The sequence below is a fragment of the Salvelinus fontinalis genome, chromosome 14 (assembly GCF_029448725.1).
Source record: "Salvelinus fontinalis isolate EN_2023a chromosome 14, ASM2944872v1, whole genome shotgun sequence".
NCBI lineage: Eukaryota > Metazoa > Chordata > Actinopteri > Salmoniformes > Salmonidae > Salvelinus > Salvelinus fontinalis.
The window spans coordinates 16,570,060-16,582,651 of NC_074678.1; the positions used below are offsets into that span (position 1 = coordinate 16,570,060).

Below are 12,592 nucleotides of genomic sequence, written 5' to 3' on the forward strand. Positions count from 1 at the left end.
CTTCCTGGTATACAGAAAATACCCGAGCTCTGAAGCAAGCTTCCAGAAAATTGGAACGGAAATGGCGCCACACCAAACTGGAAGTCTTCCGACTAGCTTGGAAAGACAGTACCGTGCAGTATCGAAGAGCCCTCACTGCTGCTCGATCATCCTACTTTTCCAACTTAATTGAGGAAAATAAGAACAATCCAAAATATAAGCTAACTAAAAAGCAGCATTCCCCAAGAGAGGATGGCTTTCACTTCAGCAGTAATAAATTCATGAACTTAATTGAGGAAAAGATCATGATCATTAGAAAGCAAATTATGGACTCCTCTTTAAATCTGCGTATTCCTCCAGGGCTTAGCTGTCCTGGATCTGCACAGCTCTGCCAGGGCCTGGGATCGGGAGAGACACTTAAGTGTTTTAGTACTATATCTCTTGACACGATGATGAAAATAATCATGGCCTCTAAACCTTCAAGCTGCATACTGGATCCTATTCCAACTAAACTACTGAAAGAGCTGCTTCATGTGCTTGGCCCTCCTATGTTGAACATAATAAACGGCTCCCTATCCACCGGATGTGTACCAAACTCACTAAAAGTGGCAGTAATAAAGCCTCTCTTGAAAAAGCCAAACCTTGACCCGGAAAATATAAAAAAAACTATCGGCCTATATCGAATCTTCCATTCCTCTCAAAAAAAAATTAAAAAGCTGTTGCGCAGCAACTCACTGCCTTCCTGAAGACAAACAATGTATACGAAATGCTTCAGTCTGGTTTTAGACCCCATCATAGCACTGAGACTGCACTTGTGACGGTGGTAAATGACCTTTTAATGGCGTCAGACCGAGGCTCTGCATCTGTCCTCGTGCTACTAGACCTTAGTGCTGCTTTTGACACCATCGATCACCACATTCTTTTGGAGAGACTGGAAACCCAAATTGGCCTACACGGACAAGTTCTGGCCTGGTTTAGATCTTATCTGTCGGAAAGATATCAGTTTGTCTCTGTGAATGGTCTGTCCTCTGACAAATCAACTGTACATTTCGGTGTTCCTCAAGGTTCCGTTTTAGGACCACTATTGTTTTCACTATATATTTTACCTCTTGGGGATGTTATTCGAAAACATAATGTTAACTTTCACTGCTATGCGGATGACACACAGCTGTACATTTCAATGAAACATGGTGAAGCCCCAAAATTGCCCTCGCTAGAAGCCTGTGTTTCAGACATAAGGAAGTGGATGGCTGAAAACGTTCTACTTTTAAACTCGGACAAAACAGAGATGCTTGTTCTAGGTCCCAAGAAACAAAGAGATCTTCTGTTAAATCTGACAATTAATCTTGATGGTTGTAAAGTCGTCTCAAATAAAACTGTGAAGGACCTCGGCGTTACTCTTGACCCTGATCTCTCTTTTGACGAACATATCAAGATTGTTTCAAGGACAGCTTTTTCCATCTACGTAACATTGCAAAAATCAGAAATTTTCTGTCCAAAAATGATGCAGAAAAATTAATCCATGCATTTGTTACTTCTCGGTTAGACTACTGCAATGCTCTACTTTCCGGCTACCCGGATAAAGCACTAAATAAACTTCAGTTAGTGCTAAATACGGCTGCTAGAATCCTGACTAGAACCAAGAAATTTTATCATATTACTCCAGTGCTAGCTTCCCTACACTGGCTTCCTGTTAAGGCAAGGGCGGATTTCAAGGTTTTACTGTTAACCTATAAAGCGTTACATTGGCTTGCTCCTACCTATCTTTCCGAGTTGGTCCTGCCGTACATACCTACACGTACGCTACGGTCACAAGACGCAGGCCTCCTAATTGTCCCTAGAATTTCTAAGCAAACAGCTGGAGGCAGGGCTTTCTCCTATAGATCTCCAGTTTTATGGAACGGTCTGCCTACCCATGTGAGAGACGCAGACTCGGTCTCAACCTTTAAGTCTTTACTGAAGACTTATCTCTTCAGTAGGTCATATGATTGAGTGTAGTCTGGCCCAGGAGTGTGAAGGTGAACGGAAAGGCTCTGGAGCAACGAACCGCCCTTGCTGTCTCTGCCTGGCTGGTTCCCCTCTCTCCACTGGGATTCTCTGCCTCTAACCCTATTACAGGGGCTGAGTCACTGGCTTACTGGTGCTCTTTCATGCCGTCCCTAGGAGGGGTGCGTCACTTGAGTGGGTTGAGTTACTGACGTGATCTTCCTGTCTGGGTTGGCGCCCCCCCTTGGTTTGTGCTGTGGTGGAGATCTTTGTGGGCTATACTCGGCCTTGTCTCAGGATTGTAAGTTGGTGGTTGAAGATATCCCTCTAGTGGTGCGGGGGCTGTGGTTTGGCAAAGTGGGTGGGGTTATATCCTTCCTGTTTGGCCCTGTCCGGGGGTATCATCGGATGGGGCCACAGTGTCTCCTGACCCCTCCTGTCTCAGCAACCAGTATTTATGCTGCAGTGTTTGTGTCGGGGGGCTAGGGTCAGTTGGTTATATCTGGAGTACTTCTCCTGTCTTATCCAGTGTCCTGTGTGAATTTAAGTATGCTCTCTCTAATTCTCTCCTTCTCTCTTTCTTTCTCTCTCTCGGAGACCTGAGCCCTAGGACCATACGTCAGGACTACCGGGCCTGATGACTCCTTGCTGTCCCCAGTACACCTGGCCTTGCTGCTGTTCCAGTTTCAACTGTTCTGCCTGCGGTTATGGAACCCCTACCTGTCCCAGACCTGCTGTTTTCAACTCTTAATGATCGGCTATAAAAAGCCAACTGACATTTATTCCTGATTATTATTTGACCATGCTTGTCACTTATGAACATTTTGAACATCTTGGCCATGTTCTGTTATAATCTCCACCCGGCACAGCCAGAAGAGGACTGGCCACCCCTCATAGCCTGGTTCCTCTCTAGGTTTCTTCCTAGGTTTTGGCCTTTCTAGGGAGTTTTTCCCAGCCACCGTGCTTCTACACCTGCATTGCTTGCTGTTTGGGGTTTTAGGCTGGGTTTCTGTACAGCACTTCGAGATATTAGCTGATGTACGAAGGGCTATATAAAATAAACTTGATTTGTTATGTGGCACTATTGTATAATACAATGGATTTTAGATGTAACAAAATAGTTGAATGGATTACTGAATGAATAGACAAATTAATTCAGGTTACAGATGACATCATGTTTGAATGAATGGATGAGCGATTCCAGGTTTGAATGAACGAATGGATGAATAAGTTCAGTTATGAATGAGTGAAACCTGAAAAGTTACCCAACAGGGACTGTCGCTCAGAGCTTGACCTTGTTCACCTGACCCCTCCACCTTCTTTCTGTCTCTTAGGTAAGAAGTCTGGCAATGGCAATATAACGCTGCTGATCGAGGACGTCAATGACAACGTCCCGATGATCGTCCCGGGGACATACCTGACGCTGTGTGAGGGGGAGGATGGGCAGATGGGCTCCGTAACCATAGAAGCAGAGGATGCTGACCTATCACCTTATGCCAGACCCTTCAACTTCATGCTGCCAGAGGGGCATGATGGGAAATGGAGGCTGAGAGACATTAAAAGTGAGTAGAGTGGGTTGGGTTTGAAATATGGTTGTGGTTGAATTGTGGGTATAGTATGTCTACATCCAGAGCAGTGGCAGTCTGTGACGTTTAAGATGAGGGAGGAAGCTATATTTTTGAATGAGCTTTGCCTTATTTCTATTACAGAATATTGGATGACTGTCATTCATATTCTATTCACCCAGCTCAATGTAACATTGATAGGTTTAGGCTATTTTCCCTATACCCAACATGAGGTTGCTACAATCTAACCTGTGAATTAAAGTTTACAACGTATGTGCACAGGTCAAGATCATTTTTCGTAATCAGTGCAGAGAGTGACAGTACCGCCTTGCACACTCTTGCCTGCATCTAGCTGATCTAGGGTGTAATCGTTAGTCCAACAGTTGCAAACGAGAGTTTAGGTATGTTTATCCCTGTTTGATTCCATTTGCTTCTGCTTTAAGAAACATTTTTCAACAGAATTAGTGGAATGAATACACCCCTGATCGCAAACACAGTTCACTTTCATAACAGCCACATACAAACAGCATGATCACTTTGTTGTAATTCCTTCTCGCATCTACGCGCTCTCCTCCTCTTTCACCTTTTCCCTTTTCGTGGACTTCAGTATCCAACATATCTACTGTCTGTGACCAGGCAAAAAAGAACTTTCCAAGCCAAACCTTCCTATCATAATCGCTACACACAGCCTACCTACATCGTTGTAACCATATTATCTAATGTCATAGTCAACATAGCTAATAGAACTAACACATTAGTAAACCCGCTACAATTATGTAGTACAGTCAGCAAGTTTCAATATTTTTGTATTTTTATGACCAGGGGTTGTGGTCTGTGTCTATTTGTCTATAACAGCTGGTTCGCTAAATCTAATATTAAAGAAGTCCCAAGGTTTTGCTCGCCTGATGTAGAGTATCTCATGATAAGCTGAATAACCACACTATTTACCAAGAGAGTTTACATCTACATTTTTCGTAGCAGTCTATTTAAGATGAGAAAAAATAAAGCTGTATATTTACCACCACAAACCGATGCTGGCACTAAGCCCGCACTCAATGAGCTGCATAAGTCCATAAGCAAACAAGAAAATGCTCATCCAGAGGTGGCGCTCCTAGTGGCCGGGAACTTTAATGCAGGAAAACTTAAATCCATTTGACCAAATTTTTACCAGGATGTCATATTTGCAACCAGAGGTAAAATAAACTCTAGACTACCTTTACTCCACACACAGAGACGCATACAACGCTCTCCCTCGGACTCCATTTGTGAAATCTTACCATAATTATATCCTCATGATTCCTGCTTACAAGTAAAACCTAAAGCAGGAAGTGGAAGTGATTAGATCATTACGGAAGTGGTCAGATGGCGCAGATGCTAAGCTACAGGACTGTTTTGCTAGCACAGACTGGCATATGTTCTGGGATTCATCCGATGGCATTGAGGTGTATACCACATCAGGCACCGGCTTTATCAATAAGTGCATCGATGACGTCGTCCCCACAGTGACCATACGTACATACCCCAACCAGAAGCAATGGATTACAAGCAGCATCTGTACTGAGCTAAAGGGTAGAGCTGCCCCTTTTCAAGGAGCGGGACTCTAACCCGGTAGCTTATAAGAAATGCCCTCCGTCAAACCATCAAACAGGCAAAGCTTCAATACAGGACTAAGATTAAATCCTACTACACCGGCTCTGAGGCTCTTCGGATGTGTCAGGGCTTGCAAACTATTATGGAGCGAGCTGCCCAGTAACACGAGCCTACCAGACTAGCTAAATTACTTCTATGTGCACTTCGAGGCAAGCAACACTGAGGCATGCATGAGAGCACCAGTTGTTCTGGATGACTGTGTGATCACTCTCTCCGTAGCCGATGTGAGTAAGACCTTTAAACTGGTCAACATTCACAAGGCCAGACGGATTACCAGGACTTGTACTCAAAGCATGCACTGACCAACTGGAAAGTGTCTTCACTGACATTTTCAACCTGTCCCTGACTGATTCTGTAATACCTACATTTCAAGCAGACCACCATAGTATAGTCCAAGTGCCCAAGGTAAACTGCCTAAATGACTACCGACCCGTAGCACTCACCTTTGTAGCCATGAAGTGCTTTGAAAGGCTGGTCATGGCTCACATCAACACCATCATCCCAGAAACCCTAGACCCACTCCAATTTGCATACCGCCTCAACAGATTCACAGATGATGCAATCTCTATTGCACTCCACACTGCCCTTTCCCACCTGGACAAAAGGAACACCTTTGTGAGAATGCTGTTCATTGACTACAGCTCAGCATTCAACACCACAGTGCCCTCAAAACTCATCACTAAGCTAAGGATCCTGGGACTAAACACCTCCCTCTGCCACTGGATCCTGAATTTCTTGACGGGCCTCCCCCAGTTGGTAAGGGTAGGCAACAACACATCTGCCAGGCTGATCCTCAACATGGGGGCCCCTCAGGGGTGTGGGTGTGTGTGTTCGTAGTCCCCTCCTGTACTCCCTGTTCTCCCACGAATGCGTGGCCAAGCATGACTCCAACACGATCATTAAGTTTGCTGACGACACAAGGGTGATAGGCCTGATCACCGACAACGATGAGACAGCCTATAGGGAGGAGGTCAAACCTGGCAGTGTGGTGCCAGGACAACAACCTTTCCCTCAATGTAAGCAAGGCAAAGGAGATTATCATGGACTATGACAGGGCTGTAGTGGAGCAGGTTGAGAGCTTCAAGTTCTTTGGTGTCCACATCGCCAACAAACTAACATGGTCCAAACACATCAAGACAGTCGTGAAGAGGGCACGACAACGCCTGTTCTACCTCAGGTGACTGAAAAGATTTGGCATGGGTCTTTGGATCCTCAAAAAGTTATACAGCTGCACCAGCAAGAGCATCCTGACTGGTTGCATCACCGTCTGGTATGGCAACTGTTCAGCCTCCGACCGCAAGGCGCTACAGAGGGTAATGCGTTCGGCCCAGTATGTACATCACTGGGGCCAAGCTTCCTGCCATCCAGGACCTCTATACCAGGCGGTGTCAGAGGAAGACCCAAAAAAGTGTCAAAGAATCCAGCCACCCTAGTCATAGACTGTTCTCTCTGCTAACCCATGGAAACCATACCGGAGCGCCGAGTCTAGGTCTTAAAGGCTTCTTAACAGCTTCTACCCCCAAGCCATAAAACTGCTGAGCAGATAATCAAATGGCTATCTGGATTTACCAGATTTGCACTATTTGCATTGACCCGTGCTTCTTCACCTGCATTCTAGCTGTTTGGGGTTTTAGGCTGGGTCTCTGTACAGCACTTCGAGATATTAGCTGATGTACGAAGGGCTATATAAAATAAACTTGATTGATTGATTGACCCTCCCCCCTTTTTTTATGCTGCAAACTTTTATTTTTCTTAACTGCATTGTTGGTTATGGGCTTGTAAGTAAGTATTTCGTTAAGGTCAGCGCGTGTGACAAGTAACATTTGATTATAAGACTATATCTAGAATTTAAATGACCATAGAACAGATTACTAGATCCCAGATTGCCACTTTAAGCCCAGTGGAACAGACAGAAGGCAGTGATTGTTCAGAGGCCTGTGTGTCCTAAATGGCACCCTATTCCCTTTTATAGGGCACTACCATGTGTGACCTGGTCAAAAGTAGTTTGATTTTATATATATATATCTAGGAAACAGGGTACAATTTGAGATGCAGCCTTAGTGTATGTTAGACAGAGCCAGACCTCTGTTTGTGGGAAGGGGGGGGGTGGGTGTATTGTGTGTGTATCAGCCCTAGCCAGACCTCTGCAGCCTCACAGGGGAGAAAGGTCCAACTAAATGCCAGGCAGCACAGAGGAAATGTCACCCTCCATTTAGTGTGCGTGTGTGTCACCTTCTATTTAGTGGCAGAGTAAATACATCTGTGGATAAGTTCCAAAACAACCACCACAGGCTGCCATAGGCCCAGCACACAGTGGGCACATAGACACACGTGCATGCAGGCACGCACACACCACACGCACGCACACAGTGACCAGAGTGAGATGCCGGAGGGGATAGGGATTGAGATAAATACACAGGTTACACTCCAGGGGACCCTCGCGCTGCAGGACACTCACATGACGCCATGGCGCACAGCCACACGCTGCAAAGCACATAGTGTATTCGGAAGTATTCAGACCTCTTGAATTTTTCCCACATTTTGTTACAGCCTTATTCCAAAATTGATTAAATAAATAAAGTCGTGATCAATCTACGCACAATACCACATAATGACAAAGGAAAAACTGATTAGAATTATTAGCAAAATTATAAAAAATTAAAAACGGAAATACCTATTCAGACCCTTTGCTATGAGACACGAAATTGAGTTTAGGTGCATCCTGTTTCCATTGATCATCCTTGATGTTTCTACAACTTGATTGGAGTCCACCTGTGGTAAAATCAATTGATTGGACATTATTTGGAAAGGCACACACCTGTCTATATAAGGTCCCACAGTTGACCGTGCATATCAGAGCAAAAACCAAGTCATGAGGTCGAAGGAATTGTCCGTAGAGCTCTGAGACAGGATTGTGTTGAGGCACAGATCTGGGGAAGGGTACCAAAACATTTCTGCAGCATTGAAGTTCCCCAAGAACAAAGTGGCCTACATCATTCTTAAATGGAAGAAGTTTGGAACCACCAAGACTTCCTAGAGTTGGCTGCCTGTCCAAACTGAGCAATCAGGAGAGAACGACCTTGGTCAGGGAGGTGACCAAGAAACCGATGGTCACTCTGACAGAGCTCCAGAGTTCCTCTGTGGAGATGGGAGAACCTTCCAGAAGGACAACCATCTCTGCATCACTCCACAAATCAGGCCTTTATGGTAGAGGGGCCAGACGTGAGCCACTCCGCAGTAAAAGGCACATGACAGCCCGCTTGGAGTTTGCCAAAAGGAACCTAAAGGACTCAGAACAGGAGAAACAAGATTCTTTGGTCAGATGAGACCAAGATTGAACTCTTTGGCCTGAATGTCAAGTGTCACGTCTGGAGGAAACCTGGCTCCACCCCTACGGTGAAGCATGGTGGTGGCCGCATCATGCTGTGGGAGATGTTTTTCAGCAGCAGGGACTGGGACTAGTCAGGATCGAGGGAAAGATTAACAGAGCAAAGTACAGAGATCATTGATGAAAACCTGCTCCAGAGCGCTCAGGACCTCAGACTGGGATGAATGTACACCTTCCAACAGGACAACGACCCTAAGCACACAGCCAAGACACGACAGGAGTGGCTTTGGGACAAGTCTCAATGTCCTTGAAGGGCCATGCCAGAGCCCGGACTTCAACCTGATCCAACATCTCTGGAGAGACCTGAAAATAGCTGTGCAGTGACGCTCCTGATCCAACCTGAAAGAGCTTGAGGATCTGCAGAGAATAGGAGAAATTCCCCAAATACAGGTGTGCCAAGCTTGTAGCATCATACCCAAAAAGACTTGAGGCTTTAATTGCTGCCATGTTGCCTCAACAAAGTACTGAGTAAAGGGTCTGAATACTTAAGTAAATGTAATATTTCTGTTTTTTCTTTCTCGTAATGGGGTATTGTGTGTTGATTGATTTAATAGTTTTTTCCCCCATCAATCTTAGAATAAGGCTGTCACAAAATGTGGAGAAAGTCAAGGGGTCTGAATACTTTCTGAATGCACACACACACACACACACACTGCGAGGGGCAAAGCCTCCACAGGAGACTACCAAATATGGAGGGAAACTCTGAACGCTGAACATTCCAAAGGTTATCTCCTCACGAGGCATTTATACCCTGGTTAGAGTAATCTATCTCTAGCTCGCTCTGTCTCTCATTTTTTTTCTCTCCCCCCTTTCTCTTTTTCTCTCTAACTCTCTAAATCCCCTTCTTCTATTCTTCTATCCCTCATATTGTCAATCACCTCCTAACTCCCTTCCTTCTTACACCCCGCCCCTTCTGTAGATGGGTCAGCTGTGCTGGAGCAGGTGGTGGAGATGGCCCGGGGTGTGTATACGGTCCCTGTGCATGTGACTGACCTCCAGAATAAGGGCGGGGTCCAGGTGTTGTCTGTAAGGGTGTGTCAGTGCCTGGGGGGAGAGTGTGTGGCCAAGAGGAGTTCTGTCTCTGTGGGGATCTGGGGCGTCCTAGCCATGCTGCTAGCCTTCCTGCTTCTCCTACTGCTCTGTGAGTAGGAATGATGGATACACACTAGCACATGCCCGCACTTGTACATTCATCACATATTTATCCTGCATCACTTAGTCACATCGGATACTTTGTCAGTTTATTCCTGTATTAAATCAAGTACCACTCAGAGTACACATACCATTTTCTCAGGCATGAATATGACATATCCTACATTATACTTCACATCTATCATTTCAGTCAATTCTCCATTTATTTGGATTTATATAACTAAGATATTTGCTCTCTCATATGCAGGTCTATTATTTGTGTTTTACTGCACCACTAAGGGGGAGAAGATCTACATGGAAGACTGTAGTGGTGGCATGCTGCTGAAGTCTAACACAGAGGCTCCTGGAGATGAAGTGGTGAGATCAGCTTTCCTCTGGACTAGCTCCTCTATCATTGATGAGTGTGTGTGTCGTGTGTGTGTGTGTGTACTGTTTGCCTGCGTGTTTTGTGTGTGTATGCGTGTGTGTGTGCACGCATGTTTGTGTGTGAATGGGACTTTGTTATTGTCTCTTATCTCTGGTCAGAAATCTGCGGCCCTGCTGATTGTACCTTCCACCGGTGTTGCCGTGGACACAGTGGATGGCTCCGTGAAGGGGGCAGGGCTGGTGGGGCTTTTGGATCAGAATGGGGCGGGGTGTCCGGCTCCAGGTCCTCCTCTGATTGGTCAGAAGACGATCAATCTGAATCGGGAGAGCAGTAGGCGGGACTTCCTGACAGCTCAGGGACAGAGTAGCTTTTACTCTACTGGACAGTACGGGGGTGGTAACTTCTACACAGACACTACCTTCCTCAAACAGTCCCAGGCTTCCTCCACTCTCTCCGCCTTGCACACCTGGAAGACCAATGGACTCTACCTGGGCAAGGTAAACCATAGCCAAAGCAACATGTGGTTTTTTGTTGTTGTGGTTTTTGTGATGGTATTCAGATTAATGTATTGCATTTGTAGATTTAGTCAATATGGGCTGTTTCAAAAGAATGTAATTTCAGCACTCAATTTGTCATTCCTGTCAAGTGTTTTTGCAATAAATATCTGGGTTCGTGTGACAACAGTCGGGACCTGGTTGTATTCCTAAGCCGTTCTGTAACCTGTTGACACCTCTTTTCTCTGTCCTGCAGAAGCTGGTGTATTTTGCAGATGAGTCAGAGGAGCGTTTTGCGGATGACCTGGCCCGAGCGTACGGGTACGAGGGTGAAGGGTCACCGGCCGGGTCGGTGGGTTGCTGCAGTGACTTTGGTGACCAGGATAACCTGGACTTCCTGGACTCACTGGGGTCAAAGTTTAAAACACTGGCAAACATCTGCATGGACAAGGAGGAGGAGATCTGAGACGGAGATGAGAACACGAATAAAGAACACAACTAACGGGAACACAAAGCAACTAATAAGATCAGAACCTTTGAGAGAAAGACAATCACTAAAGTCAATGGAAGGTGAATGCCAAAGGCGTGTCGTCAGTATGTGAGACTGTCAGTGAGTGAGACTGATGATAGATCTGTTGTTTTGGATGGGAGACAAAGATATGGCAGGTATTCTCTCTTTCCTCAGCCTTCTACATTGCCTGTAGAAGAGTGAAGAAGCGAGACATCACCCAGACTATTCTCACTGAGGTACACATGCTACTGACTGTTAGTGCTCTGATCTGGTTTCTGTTATGCTCTGCTTTGACACCAGGGGGCGTATGTCCCGGTTTTTACTGTAATACAACACTGGCCAGCATCAGTGTGTTTATGTGTGTGATAGAGATCGTATTGCTGGAGTTGTCATTGCTGAATGTGTAACATAATCTCTGAGTCAATTGGTTTCTGTAGGAGACGAGATAATGCTTCATAATTGCTGCCGTTTGTCAAGAGCTCACACTATCTTGTCTTTTTCTAATGAGAAAATAAATAGCAAATTTAAGCAGAAAGAGAAGAGCTTTGTTTTGTACATTTGTGCTTGAAGATGTTATTGCAGAGTATTTTTCTATTCTACTGTATACATTAAAACGGTCTGCTTCTTGAATGTTTGTTTCTCTTAAATTAAACCCAAAGGTATTTTGAAAGAGGTAATAGAGGGGGAGAAGTGTGTGCTGCCAGCTGAGGAAATAGAGAAAATAAAACGGTAAAGAACGATGATTGCTCTTTCTAACACAGCGGGTTGAGAGCTTCAAGTTCCTGTGTCCACATCATTAAGAAATGATCATGGCCCACACACACCAACACACTTGTGAAGAAGGCACGACAACACCTCTTCCTCCTTAGGAGGCTGAAAAGATTCGGTATGGGCTGAGATCCTGAAAAAGTTTACAGCTGCACGATTGAGAGCATCTTGACTGTCTGCATCACCGCTTAGTATGGCACCTGCTTTGCATCTGACCGCAAGACGCTACAGAGGGTAGTGCGTATGGTCCAGTACATCAAAGGGGCCGAGCTCCTTGCCATCCAGGTGTTGGAGGACGGCCCTAAAAATGGTAAAAGACTCAAGACCCAAGACATAGACTGGAACCAACAGGTGGGGTAGTGGGCGTGTAAAATGGCGCGGTCTCCGACCAAGATTTTTAAAGGCCCTCCTGTTAGGTGCAGAGAACATTTTTGCTGTTTTATAGCTAATTTCTTGCAATTCTACACATTTTTCCATGGTTTATGCCAATCTCTTCTGCTATCTGAGTGACTCAAACATTATTTAAAAAATTATGGGGGGCCCATGCCATGACATCTTCAGAATTTTAGATGTTCCCTGAATGTCTAGTTTTTATTTTGTTGATTTTTAGTTCTCAAAGATCTTATTTAAAAGTAAAGTACCATTCAAACGTTTGGAAACATCTACTCATTCAAGGGTTTTTCTTTATTTTACTATGTTTTACATTGTAGAATAATAGTGAAGACATCAAAA

At 45.0% G+C, this 12,592-nt stretch overlaps 1 protein-coding gene across 1 annotated transcript in view; it reads left to right on the plus strand.

Annotated features, from left to right (window-relative positions):
• The window catches only part of LOC129869558 (desmocollin 2-like protein), a 36,802-nt gene extending 25,080 nt beyond the window's left edge, over nucleotides 1–11,722 (plus strand). The window contains exons 12-16 of the mRNA XM_055944063.1: nucleotides 3,300–3,527; nucleotides 9,488–9,709; nucleotides 9,968–10,077; nucleotides 10,246–10,584; nucleotides 10,838–11,722. Coding sequence (XP_055800038.1) covers nucleotides 3,300–3,527; nucleotides 9,488–9,709; nucleotides 9,968–10,077; nucleotides 10,246–10,584; nucleotides 10,838–11,047 — 1,109 coding nt within the window. The 3' untranslated portion in view covers nucleotides 11,048–11,722. The remainder of the gene's footprint in view (nucleotides 1–3,299; nucleotides 3,528–9,487; nucleotides 9,710–9,967; nucleotides 10,078–10,245; nucleotides 10,585–10,837) is intronic.
• The last annotated feature ends 870 nt before the right edge of the window (nucleotides 11,723–12,592 follow it).